The sequence below is a fragment of the Pseudophryne corroboree genome, chromosome 1, assembly GCF_028390025.1.
Source record: "Pseudophryne corroboree isolate aPseCor3 chromosome 1, aPseCor3.hap2, whole genome shotgun sequence".
NCBI classification, from domain to species: Eukaryota; Metazoa; Chordata; class Amphibia; order Anura; family Myobatrachidae; genus Pseudophryne; species Pseudophryne corroboree.
This window is the reverse complement of record NC_086444.1, coordinates 451,018,866-451,041,484: the sequence shown is the minus strand read 5'-3', so window position 1 is coordinate 451,041,484 and position 22,619 is coordinate 451,018,866. Positions and strand designations below refer to the sequence as shown.

The window sequence follows — 22,619 nt, the reverse complement described above, 5'->3', positions numbered from 1 at the left end:
TTTGGATAAGGGAGACTCAACCTGTATCTACGTTCTCTGCCTAAAAAACGCTCCATATCTGTGCTGCATTGTAGTATATAGTAGGAAGACAGTGTAGAATTTTGCTGACCACCAGTATATATATAGCAGTACGGTACAGTAGTCCACTGCTCTACCTCTGTGTCGTCAAGTATACTATCCATCCATACCTGTGCTGCATTTTAGTTGTGTGCAGTATATATAGTAGGAGGACAGTGCAGAATTTTGCTGACCACCAGTATATATATAGCAGTATGGTACAGTAGTCCACTGCTCTACCTCTGTGTCGTCAAGTATACTATGCATCCATACCTGTGCTGCATTTTAGTTGTGCGCAGTATATAGTAGGAGGGGACAGTGCAGAATGTTGCTGTGACCACCAGTATATATATAGCCGTACGGTACAGTAGTCCACTGCTCTACCTCTGTGTCGTCAAGTATACTACAAAAGTTCAGTAAAAATCTAAATTAAAAGTGTCTGATGAGAAGCGTAAACTTGCCAATATGCCATTTACGACACAGAGTGGCAAGGAACGGCTGAGGCCCTGGCCTATGTTCATGGCTAGTGGTTCAGATTCACATGAGGATGGAAGCACTCATCCTCTCGCTAGAAAACTGCAGTGCCACTACTAGATGGGCCAGGTGTTTGTGTCGGCCACTTGGGTCGCTTAGCTTAGCCACACAGCTACCTCATTGCACCTCTTTTTTTCTTTGCATCATGTGCTGTTTGGGGACTATTTTTTAAATCTGCCATCCTGTCTGACCCTTCAGTGCCATTCCTAGATGGGCTAGGTGTTTGTGTCGGCCACTTGGGTCGCTTAGCTTAGCCATCCAGCGACCTCGGTGCAAATTTTAGGACTAAAAATAATATTGTGAGGTGTTCAGAATAGACTGGAAATGAGTGGAAATTATGGTTATTGAGGTTAATAATACTATGGGATCAAAATGACCCCCAAATTCTATGATTTAAGCTGTTTTAGAGTTTTTATTGTAAAAAAACACCCGAATCCAAAACACACCCGAATCCGACAAAAAATTTTCAGGGAGGTTTTGCCAAAACGCGTCCGAATCCAAAACACGGCTGCGGAACCGAATCCAAAACCCGAAAAATTTATGGTGCACATCACTAGTTTAAATTGCTCTACTGTATTTGCCTTTACCCTCTCCGATGGAAGGCTATTTCACTTGTCCACTACCCTTTCTGTGAAGTAATTTTTCATCAAATTTCCCCTGAACTTGTAATGATACATCCAGCCAATGTAATGATACATCCATGAGATATTCTCCCAACTGTTCTGGTGAAGACTTGTACAATAGGAGAATTCAAGAATTAATTGGACATTTGTTAGAACTAGAAAATATATAGTAATATATAGAAAGGCAGACTAGCTGGACATATAGGTTGTGACAAATTCAGGGCCGGTTCCAGCGCTTTTTGCGACCCGGGCGGGAAATAGGGGGTGTGGCTTCGTGCAGGGGGGCGTGGTCAGTTACGCCCCCTGTTCAGAGTAGCGCCGCTGAAACGCTGTGCGGTGCGCGATGACGTCACCATGCACCGCACAGCAAAGGTCCTCTCCACGCAGGGAAACTAGACGCGTAGCGTATAGTTCCCTTCGTGGAGAGGACCTTTGCTGTGCGGTGCCTCGATGACGTCATCGCGCACCGCACGGTAAAGGTCCTCTCCATGAAGGGAAACTAGACGCTATTCATCTAGTTCCCTTCGCAGCGGGCAGCGGGACACAGCGGGCAGCTGGGGGCAGTAGCGGAGGGCAGCTGGGCAGTAGCGGATCTTGCCATGGTGCGGCGCCCTCCGGATGGCGCCGGCGCCCCGGGCAAAAGTCCTGCTTGCCCGTGGCAAGATCTGCTACTGGACAAATTCTATGTTACGGCTTTATGGTGACGCATTTTCCCATCCAGTGATTGTTTCCCCCACTGGAAACACATTACTCAGTATGCTTATGTTTATATGATTCTGACTCCTGATTCATCTTATGATCATAATTAGTGGAATAATCAAATTTAGCCCCCAAAATTAAGCATAGATTATGGCACATGGGTAAGTCTATTGTCTGTAAAATAATAGAAGTTCTGAATATGGTACATAAGGCAAATAAGTGTACAGACATTGTTATAGAGAGTTATGCATTATGCAGACACTCTTTATTTTAACGTTGATTACAGAGTATGTACAATTTCACTAAAACAGCACTCCTGGGAACGTAGCCTCTTTATTCTTCATCAAGGACCTTTTGCTGTATAAGAGACACAAAAAAAATTATGTCAGAGTGAAATCTACGAACCAAAGCTACATGTATCTTCAGTAAACAATATGGTCCGTCAGCCTGTGATTACTGATTGTCTGTGGTACATTTGCAGATTGTGTGGAACCCTATTCTTTGGTCAGTCTTTTATATGATCTATATATCACGGAGATCATCTTAAACCCAGACTGAACAGTGTTACAACTAAATCCTACCTAAGTCAGCTGGCCAATTATCATTGAGGGGCCACATATAAAGTGATTTTAATTCAGGTTGAGAACAGAATTTTATTATACAGTTAATTTCCAGTGTATGAAGAAGAAATTATGAGGTGTAAGAAAAACAGCAATAATAGGACAGGACAGGACCTATATCACTAGGGGGGCAGTGTAGATGTATGTGTGAAAGAACACCATACGGATGTACGATAAGTCACAGTGAGCACACATACCTATATTATATTGGATTATTATTGATGATTCTAAGTCACTGGTTTCTGGGAGACTGCTAATTGTTTCCAAGCAGGCAATCATTTTGGGAGACTGCTGATTTTTTCCCTGCAGTCAATCATTTTGTGCTTTACACTTTGTGTGAAACATACACATTTTCCTCTATAGCACTCACCTTGCCTCCCACATCTCTGCTCTTGGCTCTCAGCTTATTGACCTGAGACTCCGCGATGTCTGCTCGTTCCTCTGCCTCATCCAGCTCATGCTGAACCTTCCGGAACTTGGCCAAGTTTGTGTTGGCTTGTTCCTCCTATCAGTATAAGACAGAGATAAAACATGTTTAAAAATGGAAGGAAGAATAAAAATATAGGACAGAAAATAAGAAAAACGGGTGACAAGGTATTGACTTACAGCCTCTTCTGACTGTCTCTTGTAAGCCTTCACTTTCAGCTGCAGCTTGTCAACCAGGTCCTGAAGACGAGCCATGTTCTTCCTGTCCTCTTCTGTCTGTAGTGAGAAATTAAAGAATAGAGAAAGCGGAGATCAGAAATAAGTGTGCTGCGATATATTTATTAAAAATATGCAAATATATTGTATCTTATTCTTTTTCTGATAAACAATACCAGTTTACAATTTCATATTTTATTAATGTTATAATTTTTAAGGCATACCTGGTAAGTGAGCTCTTTAATGCGCCTCTCATATTTCCTCATCCCTTTCACAGACTCTGCATTGCGCTTCTGCTCAGCCTCCAGCTCATTGTCCAGTTCCCGAACTCGAGCCTCCAGCTTCTGCAGCTGTTTCTTGCCTCCTTTCATGGCAATCTGCTCAGCTTCATCCAGGCGTTGCTGAAGATCTTTGATGGTTTGCTCCATGTTCTTCTTCATCCTCTCCAAATGAGCACTCGTGTCCTGCTCTTTCTTCAGCTCCTCAGCCATCATGGCAGCCTAAATACAGGACATGTGTCACACAGTTATTAAACTATGAACTGGGTAAATCAGGGAAGTCGCTTTTTAGTTACATACATCAGTAATTGCTTTCTTGGCTTTTTCCTCTGCATTGCGGCATTCCTGAATTGCCTCTTCAACCTCTGTCTGTAGTTGGGACAGGTCAGACTCCATCTTTTTCTTCTGATTAATCAGGCTGGTGTTCTGTGTGAGGGAAATAGAAACATAACAGTCAAAGAATGGTGGGAACTAAGTCTGACTGATATTTATTTTGGGAGGTTATAAAATCTGGTAGCTGAAACTGATCACTTATCTACACAGTGACAAGCAACAAGGAATAACATATTATCTATGGAATGAAAAAATCATGTTCCCCTCTGACCTGAGAGTGGAGGAGTTGGACCCTCTCACTGGTCTCTATCAGCTCTTGCTCTGCAAGCTTGCGTGCTCTCTCTGTCTGTTCCAACAGTGACCGCAGTTCCTCCAGCTCAGCTTGGAGCAGCAGGTTCCTCCTCTCCACAATTGCAATGTTTTCTTTAAGATCATCATTGGCCCTTAATGTATCATCCAATTGAATTTGGGTGTCCTGTGAGCAACAACAAATCATTTATTCTGATGTCAGTCACTTCATGACGTGGGTTAATTCTGTACAGGTGATTTTATTTTTGGCCCTCTGTCAGGGGCCATTTTAAGAAAAGAGTTATCCTGTGTGTATATTTTTTATGCATGCTCCCTCTCCCTGGAAATATGGTGCTGATGGCTGCGACAATAACAAAGATTCTTGCACAGTGCCAGATTCTTTGCTATCTTTTGCACATGTAGCGATAAAACGTAGCACTACCGAGTCTGACTTCCAGTGCGTAATGGCGTAGGGATCCAAATGAATCCTTCTCCATTGGGATCTCTTCCCATAGGGAAATCATTTAAGTATTTTTGATGAATTTAAGTCACCAGACTAGTGTATGAAAATGGAGTTTTTACACCTGCTTTTGTTTAAATGAAGTGATGATGAATAGACCCTGAAGTGCGGTTTGTTCTTAAACAAGCAATTATATTTATTTTTTTCCACAGAGGAACAACTAAGGTGGTAAGAGAATTCTTACTGTACAAGTATGTTGGCTACTATTGTTAAAACCTAGCAAATTACCTTAAGAGTACTGTGTGCCACTTTCAGGTGTTTATGGGCCTCAGCTGCTGCACGATTAGCCTGGCTGAGCTGAATCTCCATTTCATTTAGATCACCTTCCATCTTCTTTTTGATCCTGAGGGCCTCATTACGGCTCCTAGTCTCAGCCTCAAGTGAAGTTTGCAGTGAATCCACCAGACGCTGGTGGTTCCTCTTAGCTTGCTCCATCTCTTCATCCTTTTCTGACAATTTCCGCTCAATCTCAGACTTTATCTGGTTGAACTCTAGCTGGATGCGCAGGATTTTACCTTCTTCATGCTCCAATGAGGCCTGAAGAGGAAAGGCAGATGTCACTACGCAAAACTTACAACAGCTTTGGATGAATCAAAGTGCTATTTATATGTGTATCATGGTTTGTATCCACACTAATATTGGACGGCTTTATTGTAACTGTTTCCTCTGATAACCCCAGTGTCCTCACCTCAGCTTCTTCCAGAGCTGTTTGCAGCTCCATCTTCTCCTGCTCCAGTTGCTTTCTAACCTTTTCCAGCTCATGAATGCTCTTTCCGCCCTCTCCCAGTTGCTCTGTTAGGTCTGAGATTTCCTCTGTGGAACAAATAGGTATTAAGTGAACGTCATAATAAAGATTTGCAATTCTCTAAGTTGTTCTTTTATAACCACTTACCCACCATGTACTCTTATTAGAAATGCATTTATTACAAAATATCATTTCATTGTATGAATATGTCATAAGAAGACCATATTGTTGTAAGGAATGAAGCATGCATGTATGAATGCTAAAATCAATTGTGGTCATTTAACTATATATATATATATATATATATATATATATATGGAATCATTATTTCTAACCTTGAAGGTTTTTGTTTTCCCTCTTGAAAGTCTCAAGATGCTCCAGAGACTCCTCATAGGCATTCTTTAACTTGAACAACTCAGTGCTGAGGGAGCGAGCTTCCTTTTGTGAGGACTCCAGCTCCGTCTGTGATTCCTCAAATTTCTGCTTCCACTCAGCTAGGATCTGGAAAACATGAAGGTGGTCAGAGCCATATTTCCACACTTTTCCCTAACATGAAATCATTTTTAATCACCTTATCAAAGTTCCTTTGTTTTTTGTCCAGTGCAGCAGATGCAGCATTTGATCTCTCCAAGTCCACCATCAGATCCTCTATTTCATTCTGCAGTCTGTGTTTGGTCTTCTCAAGAGATGAGCATTTTGCATTTACAGCCTCTACAGCTTCTTCTGCTTCCTGAAGCCGCTGCGCTAATTTCTTCCTACCAGAGAAGGTGTAGTAGTGCAGAAATCATAAGGCTATAGACAAGATACCTGAGAACTAGACATAATAATGATTCCAGGAAAAATGAACAAAGTAATAATAAATAATAAATGCTTATGCAAACAAATACAATACTTTGAGGGTCATGCATTCCCATATCCATGCAATGAACCTCCCATAGACTTTGTTTCAACCTACAAGTTTTTCACCCATCATGGCGGCACAGGACGAAGCAGAGCCTTCTAACAAACAAGCTTTATGCTCGTCTTATACAACAGCATGAAACATAATCCAAGCAAAAAGCTTCTCTGTTGAAAGGAATTTTAAAGCTGAGATGCATTAAGACACCTGAGCCGATGTTAGAGAAGCAATGGATCACTCAAGCAATGTGAGGAGGTGGTCAGGCATCACTCAGCAAGCAACCACAGGCTACATATACGAGAATAAAGCAGCAAAACAATGGCACAACGGATAAAGTTACAGTAGCTCTGTGTCACGAACCTCGGGCAGCGGCGACCGCGCTTGTCCCTGCGGGTGGCCTGGTCTGCCCGGCGCCTCTCTTCCCCTGTCAGTCTCCAGCTTCAGCGGCGGGTCGGCGCTGCTCTCCGGCGGCTTCCCGGAAGCAAGGGCGCCGCCATCACAAGCAAGGGCAAGGAGGCGGAGCAGGTCTGACGTCACCTGCCTGCTCCGCCAATCAGGCTAGGGCGGGGAATTTAAAATCAGATACCAGGCAGAGATCCGATGCCTGAGTATCTTCGTTTCTCCTGTGGAAGCTATGATCCAGAGCTCCCTCGTCCCTGCAAGCATCCTGTGCTTCCAAGCATCCTGTCCCTGCAAGCATCCTGTGCTTCCAAGCATCCTGTCCCTGCAAGCATCCTGTGCTTCCAAGCATCCTGTCCCTGCAAGCATCCTGTGCTTCCAAGCATCCTGTCCCTGCAAGCATCCTGTGCTTCCAAGCATCCTGTGCCTACAAGCAACCTGTGCTTCCAAGCATCCTGTGCCTACAAGCAACCTGTGCTTCCAAGCATCCTGTGCCTACAAGCACCTCCGTGCCTCCAGTTACCTCCGTGTCTCCAAGCACCTCGTGCCTCCAAGCACCTCCGTGCCTCCAAGCACCTCCGTGCCTCCAAGCACCTCGTGCCTCCAAGCACCTCGTGCCTCCAAGCACCTCCGCGCCTCAAGCACCTCCGTGCCTCCAGTTACCTCCGTGCCTCCAGTTACCTCCGTGCCTCCAGTTACCTCCGTGCCTCCAAGCACCTCCGTGCCTCCAAGCACCTCGTGCCTCCAAGCACCCCGTGCCTCCAAGCACCTCCGCGCCTCAAAGCACCTCCGTGCCTCCAGTTACCTCCGTGTCTCCAAGCACCTCGTGCCTCCAAGCACCTCGTCCCTCCAAACACCTCGGTGTCTCCAAACACCTCCGTGCCTCCAAGCACCTCCGTGCCTCCAAACACCTCCGTGCCTCCAAGGGTCTCCCAGCACTCCCTGTACTCCCAGTACCTCAGTGCCTTCAATACCACAGTGTCTCCAATATCTCAGTACCCCAGCCTTCATTATTTCTACAAGTCTTGTCTTACAGGAGACCTACAAGAATTCCTCTGGGCCTCCCGCCTGCCGTCTTAGTTCTGCATGAGGAAGACCTACATCCGGCCATCTCTACTACGACCCAGTGGCGGTTCCTCTTCCCGGTCATCGGAAGAAGCCCCGAGTCCACAACACTCCCAAACCAGGTCAGTGATAGTATACTCAGGCCCCATGGACTCGGGGGATCGGAACACGGACTCTAGTGCCATCCAGAACCTGGCTTCTCGAGTGCAAAGTCAGGAAGCAGCACAAGGTCAGGTGATGCAGTACCTCCAGCAGTTGTCCGGGCGTCTGGATCAGATTCAGGCGTCTCTGGCCTCAGTAATTCCGGCTCCTGTTCCAGCAGTCGCACCAGTTGCCGTTGCCAGCAATGTTCAACCATCGGCCGGTGTCACTCCACGCCTTCAGTTGCCTACTCCGTCCCGCTATAATGGGAATCCCAAAAATTGTCGTGGTTTCTTGAACCAGTGCGAGGTACATTTCGAGCTACTTGCACACAACTTTCCTACAGACCGGTCCAAGGTAGCATATATTATTTCTCTGTTGGAAGGTTCTGCTTTGGATTGGGTGTCTCCATTATGGGAACGATCTGATCCCATGGTTTCCAACTACACCAACTTCATCTCGTCCTTTCGAAGGATTTTCGACGAGCCCGGCAGAATGACCACTGCTTCTTCCGATTTGCTCCGTGTTCGGCAGGGCGCCCGTTCCGTGGGCCAGTACGTGGTTCATTTCCAGACCATTGCTTCCGAACTACGCTGGAATAATGATGCCCTGAGAGCTGCCTTCTGGAACGGTCTTTCCGACCGGCTGAAAGACGAGCTGGTTACTAGAGATCTGCCGGATCCATTAGAAGATTTGATTTCCCTTTGCGTCAAGGTGGATCTTCGGATGCAGGAGCGTGGAAGAGAACGTAACCGTTCGGATCGTTCCAGGTTCCGGAATCCTACTCCTAGGCCGGTGGCCTCACCTAGCTCAGATGAGCCCATGCAAATTAACCGCTCCCGACTGTCTCCGGAAGAACGACAGCGTCGTCGTGAGGGTAAACTCTGCCTTTACTGTGGAGCCGCAGATCATTTTCTTAAATCTTGTAAAGTCCGTCCGGGAAACGGGCAGACCTAGCTTGTTCCGGAGGAGTCAAGCTGGGAGTTACGACAAAAGCTTCTCCAACTTCGGACTGCTTGCTTCCAGTAACTCTAGTCTCCAATTCAGTCTCCAGGTCTTGTGAAGCCCTATTGGATTCCGGAGCTGCAGGGAACTTCGTTTCTTCCTTCTGTGCCCAAAGTTTGGGTTTAAAGTTACGGCCTATCGAGCGGCCAATTTCACTGACGGCTATCAACGGGACTAGAATTTCCAAAGGTCTCATAATGTGGCGCACGGGGCCAGTTAAGCTGCGGGTCGGGGCTCTACATCAGGAAGATTTGGAACTCTTGGTAATCCCAGAAATGCCCCATGATCTGGTTCTTGGAATGCCTTGGCTGAAAAGTCATAACCCCCACATCGATTGGAAGTCGTCACAAATTCTGTCCTGGAGTTCCTTTTGTCACACTAATTGTCTTACTCCTGTTTGTCCGCTCCGTGTTACCTCCAAAACGGATGAAGAGCACATTCCGGAGGCATATCAAGGGTACAAGGACGTATTTTCGGAACAAGCTGCTGACCTGTTACCACCTCACAGGCCTTGGGACTGCCCTATTGACCTTGTCCCAGGGAAGACGCCACCTCGTGGTCGCACATATCCTCTGTCTCTTCCCGAGACTCAAGCCATGTCGGAGTATATTAAGTCCAATATGCTCAAGGGATTCATTCGCCCCTCTTCCTCCCCTGCTGGTGCAGGCTTCTTTTTCGTGAAGAAAAAGGACGGGGGGTTGAGACCATGCATCGACTACCGCGGCCTAAACGACATTACTATTAAGAATAAGTACCCCTTGCCACTAATCACAGAGTTATTTGATAGGGTTCGTGGTGCCCGCATTTTTTCAAAACTCGACTTGAGAGGAGCTTATAATCTTATACGCATCCGAGAGGGGGATGAATGGAAGACTGCCTTTAATACCCGAGATGGGCATTACGAATACTTGGTGATGCCGTTTGGTCTTAGTAATGCTCCCGCGGTTTTCCAGGGATTCGTCAACGAAATCTTTCGTGATATGCTGTATCAGAGCGTTGTGGTATATCTGGACGACATACTGATTTTTTCCAAGAATCTTGTCGAACACAGGACTCAAGTCAAAGAGGTGCTACACCGTTTACAAGAGAATCATCTCTACGCCAAGCTTTCCAAATGTACCTTTGAAGTAACATCTATTCCGTTCCTCGGTTATGTCATCTCGGGGACGGAGCTTCGCATGGATCCGGAAAAGTTGTCGGCCATTCGTGATTGGACTCAGCCTCTTTCCCTGAAAGCAATACAAAGGTTCCTGGGCTTTGCGAACTACTACAGGAAATTCATTAAAGGTTTCTCCACCATTGTTGCACCCATTACTGCCCTGACGAGAAAGGGTTCTAATCCTAGTTTGTGGCCTCCGGAAGCCATTGTAGCTTTTTCTCGCTTAAAGTTAGCTTTCACGACGGCTCCAGTTCTCCAACAACCAAATTTCGAGGAACCCTTCTTCTTAGAAGTTGATGCATCTTCAGTCGGGGTGGGGGCTGTCCTCTCCCAGCATTCCTCTGATAAGAAATTACATCCGTGTGGCTTCCACTCTCGTAAATTCTCTCCAGCCGAACGAAATTACTCTATTGGAGACCAGGAACTCTTGGCAATCAAATCTGCCTTGGAAGAATGGAGATATCTTCTAGAAGGGGCTAAACATGTGTTTACCATCTACACGGATCACAAGAATTTACTGTACATCAAATCCGCACAATGTTTGAATCCTCGCCAGGCGAGATGGGCACTTTTCTTTTCCCGATTCTCGTTCATTATCAAGTACCGTGCCGGGACTCTCAATATTAAAGCAGATGCGCTTTCCCGTTCACAGGTTCCCACAGACGAGGATGAACCTCCGGAGCGGGGTTTAATTCTGAATCCAGTTTCTGTCTCTGCTGCTTTAACTACTCCAGCTCCTCCTCCTGGAAGAATGTCCGTACCAGCTAGATTCCGCCCAGGAATACTACGGTGGGTCCATAACTCCAAGTTTTCCGGTCATCCCGGCGCTCAGAAGATGTACAAGTTTCTGCAAAGGTCTTACTGGTGGAACACCATGAGGAAGGATGTACAAGATTGCGTTAATTCATGTCCCCAATGTACACAACATAAATCTCCTCGTCTGCCTCCTGCAGGGTTACTTCGTCCTCTGCCTATCCCTGTGAGACCCTGGACTCACATTTCCATGGACTTCATCACTGACTTGCCCTGTTCCAAGGGTTGCAACACCGTTTGGGTTATCGTTGACCGTTTTTCGAAGATGGCACACTTTGTGCCCTTGACTGGTCTTCCGACAGCACCGAAACTGGCTCTATTGTTTATCCGAGAACATTTTCGTTTGCATGGGTTGCCACAAGAGATTGTTTCTGACCGTGGAGTACAGTTCACCGCCAGGTTTTGGAAAGCCCTTTGTTCAACTCTACACATTAAACTTAAGTTTTCGTCGGCTTATCATCCCCAAACAAATGGACAAACGGAACGAGTCAATCAAGATCTAGAGACTTTTCTTCGGTTGTATCTCTCTCCTTCACAGGACAACTGGGTGGAGTTGTTGCCTTGGGCGGAGTTTGCCCATAACCATTTGTTTCATTCTTCCACTGGGGAATCACCATTTTTCGTCAACTACGGGTTCCATCCCCGTGTTCCGGAATTTCCAAGCCTTCCGATAATAGAGGTTCCTGCTGTAGCGTCCACTCTACGACACTTTGGACAAATTTGGAGAAAGGTTCATGCTAATCTTAAGCAGGTTTCTGTTCGGTACAAGTTCTTTGCAGATAAGAAACGGCAAGCCGCACCTCAATATAAAGTTGGGGACAGGGTATGGCTGTCCACACGGAATCTCCGGTTGAAGGTGCCCACCATGAAATTCGCTCCAAGGTTCATCGGTCCTTACCCTGTGCTACAAGTCTTAAATCCTGTGGTCTGTAAACTGGGTTTGCCTGCCCATCTTCGCATACCTAACGCCTTCCATGTTTCTCTACTCCGTCCCCTCATACTGAATCGATTCCACTCAGCACTCCCAAGGCCAACGTCCGTAGTGGCAGAAGCTGGAGCGGAGTTTGAAATCAAAGCTATTCTGGACTCTCGTTATCTTCATAAAAAATTACAGTACTTGGTGGACTGGAAGGGTTATGGACCTGAGGAGAGAAGTTGGATTGGGGCTACTGAAGTAACGGCTCCTCGTCTGATTCGGATCTTCCACTCCAGACATCCGACTAAGCCCGGGAAGTGTCCAGGGGCCACTCCTGGAGGAGGGGGTACTGTCACGAACCTCGGGCAGCGGCGACCGCGCTTGTCCCTGCGGGTGGCCTGGTCTGCCCGGCGCCTCTCTTCCCCTGTCAGTCTCCAGCTTCAGCGGCGGGTCGGCGCTGCTCTCCGGCGGCTTCCCGGAAGCAAGGGCGCCGCCATCACAAGCAAGGGCAAGGAGGCGGAGCAGGTCTGACGTCACCTGCCTGCTCCGCCAATCAGGCTAGGGCGGGGAATTTAAAATCAGATACCAGGCAGAGATCCGATGCCTGAGTATCTTCGTTTCTCCTGTGGAAGCTATGATCCAGAGCTCCCTCGTCCCTGCAAGCATCCTGTGCTTCCAAGCATCCTGTCCCTGCAAGCATCCTGTGCTTCCAAGCATCCTGTCCCTGCAAGCATCCTGTGCTTCCAAGCATCCTGTCCCTGCAAGCATCCTGTGCTTCCAAGCATCCTGTCCCTGCAAGCATCCTGTGCTTCCAAGCATCCTGTGCCTACAAGCAACCTGTGCTTCCAAGCATCCTGTGCCTACAAGCAACCTGTGCTTCCAAGCATCCTGTGCCTACAAGCACCTCCGTGCCTCCAGTTACCTCCGTGTCTCCAAGCACCTCGTGCCTCCAAGCACCTCCGTGCCTCCAAGCACCTCCGTGCCTCCAAGCACCTCGTGCCTCCAAGCACCTCGTGCCTCCAAGCACCTCCGCGCCTCAAGCACCTCCGTGCCTCCAGTTACCTCCGTGCCTCCAGTTACCTCCGTGCCTCCAGTTACCTCCGTGCCTCCAAGCACCTCCGTGCCTCCAAGCACCTCGTGCCTCCAAGCACCCCGTGCCTCCAAGCACCTCCGCGCCTCAAAGCACCTCCGTGCCTCCAGTTACCTCCGTGTCTCCAAGCACCTCGTGCCTCCAAGCACCTCGTCCCTCCAAACACCTCGGTGTCTCCAAACACCTCCGTGCCTCCAAGCACCTCCGTGCCTCCAAACACCTCCGTGCCTCCAAGGGTCTCCCAGCACTCCCTGTACTCCCAGTACCTCAGTGCCTTCAATACCACAGTGTCTCCAATATCTCAGTACCCCAGCCTTCATTATTTCTACAAGTCTTGTCTTACAGGAGACCTACAAGAATTCCTCTGGGCCTCCCGCCTGCCGTCTTAGTTCTGCATGAGGAAGACCTACATCCGGCCATCTCTACTACGACCCAGTGGCGGTTCCTCTTCCCGGTCATCGGAAGAAGCCCCGAGTCCACAACACTCCCAAACCAGGTCAGTGATACTCTGTTAATCTCACATAAATTAATAAAGTCTGAATTAAAATGCTAATTACCTAAGACAATCTCACTTACTTGGCCTCCTCTAGCTCCTCCGTCCTTTGGATAGCATCAGTCTCATATTTGGTTCTCCACTGGGCCACCTCTGCATTGGCTTTAGACAGAACTCGTTGCAGCTCTGACTTGGCCTCTTGTTCCTCTTCATACTGTTCCCTCAGAAGATCACAGTCATGACGGGCAGACTGCAGAGCATGGGCTAGTGCATTTTTGGCCTTATGGAAAGAGAAAGGTCTTTGACATAATATACAGATATAAGAAGCAAGCTCCCACAATGAATAAAAAAATAGAATGTCAAAAATCTGCTTTATCCCATAGTATAAGGTTTAGTATAAGTATTTAGTATAAGGTATATACTAAATAAACATTAAAGAACCAAAATCTAGAACAATTCCTAAATAACAACCATTTTACTGACATTGAAAAGACACCTTCCTCATCACCAATAATTACCTTACTCTCTTCCTCCATTTGCCGTTTAATGTCATCCAACTGTTGAGTGTACGTTTGCTTTCCTCGAGTCAGCTGAGACACTAATGCTTCCTTCTCATCCAACCTGCGGGACAGCTCCCCATTCTCTGTCTGCAGCTTTGCTTTCTGGGATGTAAACTCACTCAGTGATCTTTGAGACTCATCGTACTTGCTCCGGTGCTCATTCATCTGGTCTTCTAATGTGCGGCACAACTTTTCTAAGTTTGCCTGAATGTCACAAAAGACAAAAGCGAATGTTAGAACAATATAGTATATTTTACATTGAAATTGATTACACAGTAAATCAAGTTTATCACTATATATTTTTTTTATTTTTATTTATATACCTGAAGGATCTGCGGCCCATGTCGCAAAGTAACGATGTAAGATGTTCAGTATTGTGCACATGTGCAGTACAGGTCCTGCGTTGTTGGAAGCAGAACCGCTGTAAATGTGAGTTCATTGACAGTCTGCATCTAATTGGTGCCAGGGAGGGGGTGGCGATGGCAGCTGTTTCCCCAAACGGAGGAATGTCGCCTCTGTTTTGGGGCAGTGCCAAGGCCAAGATCTCTGTGTTCTGATGGGAGATTTCCTGGCTTCTGCGTGACCCCATGGGTCATGCAGCCAGCCAATGATGTCGCAGGTGATCCAATGCTGCATTCTATGATGCAGCACTGGATCACTATTGCAAGCAGGAGGCATCTACTTATATAAGACACCTCCTATTGCATTACCATATCTGTGCATCGCTTCCGCTTCCAAGGAAGCAGTAGTGATGCACCCTCCAACCACATCTGAATCATGGGGATCATTCCGACCCGATCGCTCGCTGCAGTTGTTCGCAGCGCAGTGATCGGGTCAAAACAGCGCATGCGCTGACGCCGCAGTGCGCCGGCGCATGCTGGACAGCCAAATGGCGTCGTTCCCTAGCGTTCGACTCTGCCTGATTGACAGCAGGGTCGGGAGGGGGTGGCACGGCAGCGTTAGGCCGCCGGTTTGGGGGCGCGGTCCGGCCAACGCCTGCATCACACATCACACGCAGCCGCTGCGACCAGGGGCAGCGACGAGCAACTCCCGGCCAGCCGCAGGAGCTGCGCTGGCCGGGAGTTGCTCAACAAGTACAAAAGCATCGCCGCTGTGCGAAGCTTTTGTACTTGTGTGGGGGGGGGGGACAGACATGCGGGGCGGACTAATGTCTGGGAACATGATCGTAGCTGTGCTAATTTTAGCACAGCTACGATCAACTCGGAATGACCCCCAATGCCCATTGTCATTTCTGCAACTTTGCAGATGCATGCAATTCTGCCAAATTGGATGCAAATGTGTTGATATTCATAAAGAGCACCATTTGATTTAATGACACAGGACAAAAAGTTTGACTCCAGTAAAATTGACAGATGGTTTAATTTAATGTCTATTTAATTTAGTAATTCATTTTTATGTGTCCTATAAATTCTTAATAGTAATACTGTTGTAGTGTCTATACTATCCATTGCCAGGCAGCACCACCCAATCAGCTGTCATTTCTCTAAATAAAGATTATGCAATTAAAAGTATAATAATAAATACAATACAACTGGAATTAAGAATTGTGTACTAATTCGGAAATACACAATTATTTTTAAAACAACCTCAATGCTAGACAGCAGCTGCAAAGTCTTTACAGAAAATCACTGTGATGGATTCATGTTTACACCCTCATCATATTCATTATGCAGAGGAAAACTTCAATTATATATGTTTATTAAAAGATGATAGAAGAGGAAGATGGTTACATAGTCATAACAAATAATGAATGAAAATGGCAGCCAATAAATAGAGTGATAACAATAAAACAAGATACTGTAGATATAAAATCCAGATGAAATCCAGATTACTCCTTTACCTTGGATTTTACCACCTGCTCCATGTTGGATGCTACATCATCTAGTTCCAGTTTCAGTTCACTCTTCTCCTTCTCCAGTTTCTGTTTCACTCTCTGCAGATTGTCTATCTGCTCACTGAGCTCTGCCACAGAGTCTGCATGCTTTTTCCTGAGTGTGGCTGCTGTGGCCTCTGATTGCAGAGTGGACTCCTCTAGATCTCTCCTGAGTTTCAGAAACTCTGCCTCCCTCTTTTTGTTGAGCTCCAGTTGCACTGAGGTGGCTCCTCCAGCCTCTTCTAGGCGCTCACTGATCTCCTCCAACTCTCTTGACAGGTCAGAGCGAAGCTTTTCTACCTTGGCCCGCGCTGTTCTCTCTGCTTCCAGCTCCTCCTCCAGCTCCTCAATACGAGCCTCAGGGGTAGAGGAAAGTTGAGATATAAACACATATGCGATAATAAAGGAACTAATATAACAGTGAAAAGTAGTATACAGTATTAAGCAAATTTCATGATTTAGAGGGCGATTCAGCTTGAGTCCCTTAAGTGTTTAAATTGCAATTCAGCCATTTCCACATTTCTGCTGCATGCATGTGCGAGGACTTAAATGGTAATGCGGCGTTGGTGGGGTGCAGTCCGGACAATGGAAGCATTTTAGTGTGGGGGGGGGGAGGATCCAGCATGTGGGGCAGTCTTGTCCTGTGCTGGGCAGCCCCCAGGGGCTGGCTGGGCAGTGGGGCAGGGTGCCATCTGCCCCTCGGGACAGTGCAATTTAAGTGTTCCAGGGCCATTTTTGCATTGCATTCCCTGTGAAAAGCTGGGTCACTTGCTTGAGTCTGCCCCCCAGGCTGAAAGTTGCCAGCCAGCCCCTGGCAGCCCCCCACATGCTAGAGAAAGAAGTTGTAGTTTTGCCAAATCTTGCAACACTACATCTCATACTGAATTTGGCCCTTAGATACATTCTGTAAAGCTATAAAATTAAGATGGCCACGAGAGATATTTAACTAGGGAAAAGTATGCTAATGTGATTATTACAGTAAATATTGGAAACATATTTTTTGCACATACCTGGTGCTCTTTAAGCTTCTTCTGTAGCTGTATGCTTTGTAATTGTTCATCCTCAATTTTGCTATTTTGCTGGCTAATCTCAAACTCATTCCTATTGGAGTAATATAATGTGTTACATTGTTAGAGTAATGCAATATTAAAATAAAAAATACTCAAGACAGATGCTCACTTCTTCAACTTCTCCTCCAGCTGTTGTTTGTCATTCTCAAGATCCATAACATTCTCTTGAGTCAGTTTCAGATCACCTTCCAGCTTTCGCTTGGCTCGTTCCAGATCCATTCTAATTTTTTTCTCCTGCTCCAAAGATCCCTCCAGCTGTGAAAAACAAATAACCGTCAGTAGTGACTTCATCCAGCTCTGCCCAGATGTCTCTAGTCTGCAGGCTACAGGTGTCACGTACATCATCAACCTGCTGCTCAAGCTTGGCTTTGGCCTTGGTCAAAACATTGACTTTGTCTTCTTCAGCCTGAAGGTCATCAAGAGTCTGCTGGTGAGCCTCCTGCAGAGCCTTCTTCTCCTTGGTTAGTTTGGCAATAATCTCATCTAGACCAGCCATTTCTTCAGTCAGGTTCTTAACCTTAAAGACCCAATTATTTAGATGACAAGAAAAATGAAAGGAAATGAAGACTCTCATATCTAAAAATGTATCTGAAAAAATGAAAGCCTCACCTTATTCTCTGTGGCATGCTTCTCCTTTTCCACTTTGGCCAAGGTCAGCTCTAGGTCATCAATATCCTTCTTGAGCTCAGAACACTCATCCTCCAGCTTCCGCTTCTTAGCTGTCAGCTCCGCATTCATCTCCTCCTCATCTTCCAGCCTCTCTGTCTCCTCTTTTAGCTTAGCCTCCAACTGAATCTTGTTCTTGATAAGCTGCTCACACCTCTCCTCAGCATCATTCAAGTTGTCTTGTTCCTGTTATATAGAGATATTTTTGAAACCTATTTCAAAAACCAGTAACTAAATAAAAAGGAAACTTCTGATAAAACAAATCTTTGCCGCGTTCCACAATGTGAGGACTTCCCACAGCCCACACACCACCGCACCCCACCTCTTCCTTTCTCCTCTGTATCCCCCTCACTGATTATTAGTTTTCTATAAACTTTAACAAACTATCTTCCAACAAAATAATGAAATCCTATATGTGAGCCAAATTAGTTTGCATTCGAAGTATGGAAAATGAATTATCCTGCATTCCTTTTAACTTGACTCAGCAAGGGTTTTTGTCAGAAACATGGATTTCAGTCATGTGTTTATGTTTTGGGACCCAAATATGATGGTTTAGGGGATGGTAATCAATTGATTTATAATTATGAACCAGAAGATACAGCTTAAAGAAAAATATAGATACCAGTAGATACACCTTTAAGAAAAACATATACAACAAATATTTTATTATTTCTTAAGATCAAAAATAAAATTATATATATAAATTTATATACTTGTCTTGAAATTAGCTTATAATAAAATAGTTTTAACCTAAAATTAATGCTTTTATTTCCAAAGATCACTATAGGGATGATGTATCAAACCTTCTAAGGACAAGTGGAGGACTTGCCCGAAACCAATCAGCTTCCAGCTATCATTTATCAAGTACATTCAATAAAATTATAGCTAAAAACTGATTGGATCCTAGGGGCAGCTTCTACACCTGCCCTCTTTAGAAAGTTTGATACATCTCCCTTCATATACTGTTAGCAGGCTTACAGATTGAACTTGTAGCTGCAGATCATTTTTCTCTTGCAACAAAGAGACCATCTTCTCCTCCAGCTCCTTGCGCCTGCTATCAGACTTCTCCAGGGCTTCCTTCAGCCTCTGGAACTCTTCCTTCATGTTTGCCATCTCTTTCTCTGTCTCTGCACTCTTGAGTAGGGGCTTGATCTTAAAATAAAGTTTCATCCAGGGCCAGTTCTTGACACACATGAAAGCTCGGATGTTCCATTGAATTACCAGAAGTGCATCTCTGACGCAAAATATCATAAAGTGAATTATGAAAAAGTTGAAAAACATACAAAACAAGAAAATAGGTAAATGACCCTCCTGTCCTCCTTAATGGTGTGACCCCTTCTTCATTGTAGGCTACCCCTTTTAATATATATATATATATATATATATATATATATATTATATATATTATTATAATTCATTGTGAGTGCAGAATTTATATGTGTGTGTGTGTGTGTGTGTGTGTGTGTGTGTGTGTGTGTTAGACACTTTTGTGTCCAGTGCAAGGGAATAGGAGGGCTGCCGGCCAGTCAGCCAGCCTGTTCTGTGTTGTCTTTCTCATTGCTAATATCCTACATATATTATGTATGGCACTCCATCATGTTCAGCTAGGATACTGACTGATAATTTTCTAATGTACTACTTCTTGACACTGTTTGTGTACTGTGTCTTTCTGTTGGTACTTAAAAAATTAAATTGGAAAAACATAAGATTGATGATTTATAGATGTAGGATAAGAGGTGAAATGATGCAAACTTTGTAACATATTAAAGTGCTGATACAATTTAGAAGCTGGGTACACACTAGCACAACGGGAATTTGTTCTGACATAGGATTGAATCACCATCAGCCTGATTTGCCCCTACACAATGGGGCGACTTTAATGAAGGACGGAACGACCATGTTCCGTCCTTCATTAACATAACACAGAACGCTAACGACGGACGCTTGGTTTGATGTGCAGCACATCAGGCCAAGCGTCTATCACATGCGACCATGGGAGCGCGCACTCCTGGGTACACACTGAGCGATGTAAGCGATATGTCGCTCCAAAACAGTTTAGTTAGCTAGAAGAGAGGATATATGACACTAAAGTTAATGGAGAAATATTAGCACTCCTTTTCTTACAGAAAGTATTCATGTAATACCAATATACAGTATATACAGTATACAGATAGATATAACAGTAAAAGTTAAAGATGCATAAGACAACATTAAATTCATTTAAGGAACTACGCTACATAATACAATTTGAAGAATAGCAGGACCAGACATTGGCCCTCATTCCGAGTTGATCGGTCGCAAGGCGAATTTAGCAGAGTTACACACGCTAAGCCGCCGCCTACTGGGAGTGAATCTTAGCTTCTTAAAATTGCGACCGATGTATTCGCAATAATGCGATTACTAACTACTTAGCAGTTTCAGAGTAGCTCCAGACTTACTCTGCCTGTGCGATCATTTCAGTGCTTGTCGTTCCTGGTTGACGTCACAAACACACCCAGCGTTCGCCCAGGCACTCCCACCGTTTCTCCGGCCACTCCTGCGTTTTTTCCGGAAACGGTAGCGTTTTCAGCCACACGCCCCTGAAACGCCGTGTTTCCGCCCAGTAACACCCATTTCCTGTCAATCACATTACGTTCGCCGGAGCGAAGAAAAAGCCGTGAGTAAAAATACTTTCTTCATAGTAAAGTTACTTGGCGCAGTCGCAGTGCGAACATTGCGCATGCGTACTAAGCGGATTTTCACTGCGATGCGATGAAAAATACCGAGCGAACAACTCGGAATGAGGGCCATTGTATTTATTTGTCAATTCACCTGCGCTCCAAAATCTTCTTAAACTCTTTTCTCATCAGCAATCCCCGAGATTGTGCTTGGATTCGAGTAATGATCCTAGAGAGCCGTTCATCCCTCATTTCTTCAAGAGTACCCAACAGACCGGCTTTAAAGAATACCTTAATGACATGGAAAATATGATGTCTGATATCTGCCTCCAATTCAAGGACATAAAGACATATTGCATTATTGTTGCAGGTCACTGATGCGGGCAGAGGCAGATTTTCCAAAAGGCAACACAAGCAGCTGCCTAGGGCCCGATGGACCCTGGGGGGCCCGTCTGCCACTGGACTTTTTCTTTTGTAGGCATTGTTCCCCCCAGCCTACTCTCTGTCTGAAGTAATGCGGTTCTCCTGATTTTAGGAGAACCGCATTAGGGAAGAGCCGGGTGCCTGCTCAGCAGCTGCAGCTGCAGAGAGTATCCTGCTGACAGTGGAGAGCGTGTGCTGAGCCCAGATTGGTGGAGTGTGCCTCTCCCCCCACCACCAGTTACCAACATGTATGTCTCCATGTCCTTGTCCCTTCCAGTCACTAGTGTACGTATCCATGTCCCGTCTTCCCATCCTCTGTCACCAGTCTGTACGTCTCCATATCCCCTCTCCCCAGCCCCAGTCACCATTTTGTACATCTCCACGTCCCCCAGTCACCAGTGTGCATGTCTCCATGTCCCCCAGTCACCAGTGTGTACGTCTCCATGTCCCCCAGTCACCAGTGTGTACGTCTCCATGTCCTCCAGTCAACAGTGTGTACGTCTCCATGTCCTTCAGTCACCAGTGTGTACGTCTCCATGTCCACCAGTCACCAGTGTGTACGTCTCCATGTCCCCAGTCACCAGTGTGTACGTCTCCATGTCCTTCAGTTACCAGTGTGTACGTCTCCATGTCACCAGTGTGTACGTCTCCACGTCCCCCAGTCACCAGTGTGTACGTCTCCACGTCCCCCAGTCACCAGTGTGTACATCTCCACGTCCCCCAGTCACCAGTGTGTACGTCTCCACGTCCCCCAGTCACCAGTGTGTACGTCTCCATGTCCCCAGTCACCAGTGTGTACGTCTCCACGTCCCCCAGTCACCAGTGTGTACGTCTCCACGTCCCCCAGTCACCAGTGTGTAGGTCTCCATGTCCCCCAGTCACCAGTGTGTACGTACCCATGTCCCCCCAGTCACCAGTGTGTACGTCTCCATGTCCTCCAGTCACCAGTGTGTACGTCTCCATGTCCCCCCTTCCCCCAGTCACCAGTGTGTACGTCTCCATGTCCCCCAGTCACCAGTGTGTACGTCTCTATGTTTCCCCTTCGCCCCATCACCAGTGTGTACATCTCCATGTCTCCCAGTCACCAGTGTGTACGTCTCCATGTCCCCCAGTCACCAGTGTGTACGTCTCCATGTCCCCCAGTCAACAGTGTGTACGGCTCCATGTCCCCCCTTCACCCAGTCACCAGTGTGTATGTCTCCATGTCCCCCCTACCTCCAGTCACCAGTGTGTACGTCTACTTCCAGAATGTTTTTAGTTTATGTAGATTTTTTTTCTTCATATTTTCTTATTTTAGGTATAGGTGGTGGGGGGTCCAGACAAGTAAGTTGCCTAGGGCCCCATAAGGTGTAAATCCGGCTCTGGATTCGGGGGAAATACAATGCTAATAAGCTATCACCTTTGTATGTCCAAACTTGTACTGAGTGTGGTCAATTTCCAGTGATCCTAAAAGTTTTTCTGCTCCTTTTCTACTGTCTATGAACTGCCCTTCAGGTATGGCCGCTGGGTTCAGGATTCGGTAACTGTAGAAGAAAATTAATTCATGAAAAAAGTTTGATTACCTTTACTACACATATCTACAAATGTTTAACAGACATACCGCTGCCTGAAATCCCCATACAGGATACGGTTGGGGAATCCCTTCCTGCAGATTCTAATTCCTTCCAGGACACCGTTACAGCGGAGCTGGTGCATCACCAAGGGATTGTCCATTTCACCTGAAACATAACAATACATCTTCATATGGCAACTACACCAAGAAGAGACATGGCTTTGTGTCTGCAGTCATTATCCGGGCTCAGGCACAACCAGTCTCATTCAGAGCAGATAAAAAAATGAAATCTACAGAATATTAAGGTGGGCATACACTATACAATTATCTGCCAGAACATCTGTCCAATCTGGCTAGTTGGAATGAAAGTCTGGACAATCGACCATTTGCTCTCAAACAATGGAAAAGACAAAAACTGTGATTCAGACAAATTAGTTAAATCAGTCATTTAACCAATTTGTCTGAACAACTGTTATGTC

The 22,619-nt window shown here is 46.0% G+C and overlaps 1 protein-coding gene across 1 annotated transcript in view; it reads right to left on the bottom strand.

The window, feature by feature from the left end:
* Positions 1-2,143: 2,143 nt before the first annotated feature.
* The window catches only part of LOC134892430 (myosin-6), a 48,695-nt gene continuing 28,219 nt past the window's right edge, over positions 2,144-22,619 (bottom strand). Inside the window, exons 19-39 of the mRNA XM_063913609.1 lie at positions 22,189-22,306; positions 21,988-22,111; positions 20,320-20,456; positions 18,487-18,742; positions 17,452-17,694; positions 17,183-17,359; positions 16,952-17,097; positions 16,783-16,873; positions 15,740-16,129; positions 13,837-14,082; positions 13,402-13,598; positions 5,911-6,094; positions 5,675-5,840; positions 5,283-5,407; positions 4,823-5,131; positions 4,058-4,261; positions 3,754-3,879; positions 3,400-3,675; positions 3,140-3,235; positions 2,904-3,038; positions 2,144-2,270 (exon numbers count right to left, since the gene is read on the bottom strand). Of these exons, the coding sequence (XP_063769679.1) occupies positions 2,247-2,270; positions 2,904-3,038; positions 3,140-3,235; positions 3,400-3,675; positions 3,754-3,879; positions 4,058-4,261; positions 4,823-5,131; positions 5,283-5,407; positions 5,675-5,840; positions 5,911-6,094; positions 13,402-13,598; positions 13,837-14,082; positions 15,740-16,129; positions 16,783-16,873; positions 16,952-17,097; positions 17,183-17,359; positions 17,452-17,694; positions 18,487-18,742; positions 20,320-20,456; positions 21,988-22,111; positions 22,189-22,306 (3,770 nt within the window). The 3' untranslated portion in view covers positions 2,144-2,246. The remainder of the gene's footprint in view (positions 2,271-2,903; positions 3,039-3,139; positions 3,236-3,399; positions 3,676-3,753; positions 3,880-4,057; positions 4,262-4,822; positions 5,132-5,282; positions 5,408-5,674; positions 5,841-5,910; positions 6,095-13,401; positions 13,599-13,836; positions 14,083-15,739; positions 16,130-16,782; positions 16,874-16,951; positions 17,098-17,182; positions 17,360-17,451; positions 17,695-18,486; positions 18,743-20,319; positions 20,457-21,987; positions 22,112-22,188; positions 22,307-22,619) is intronic.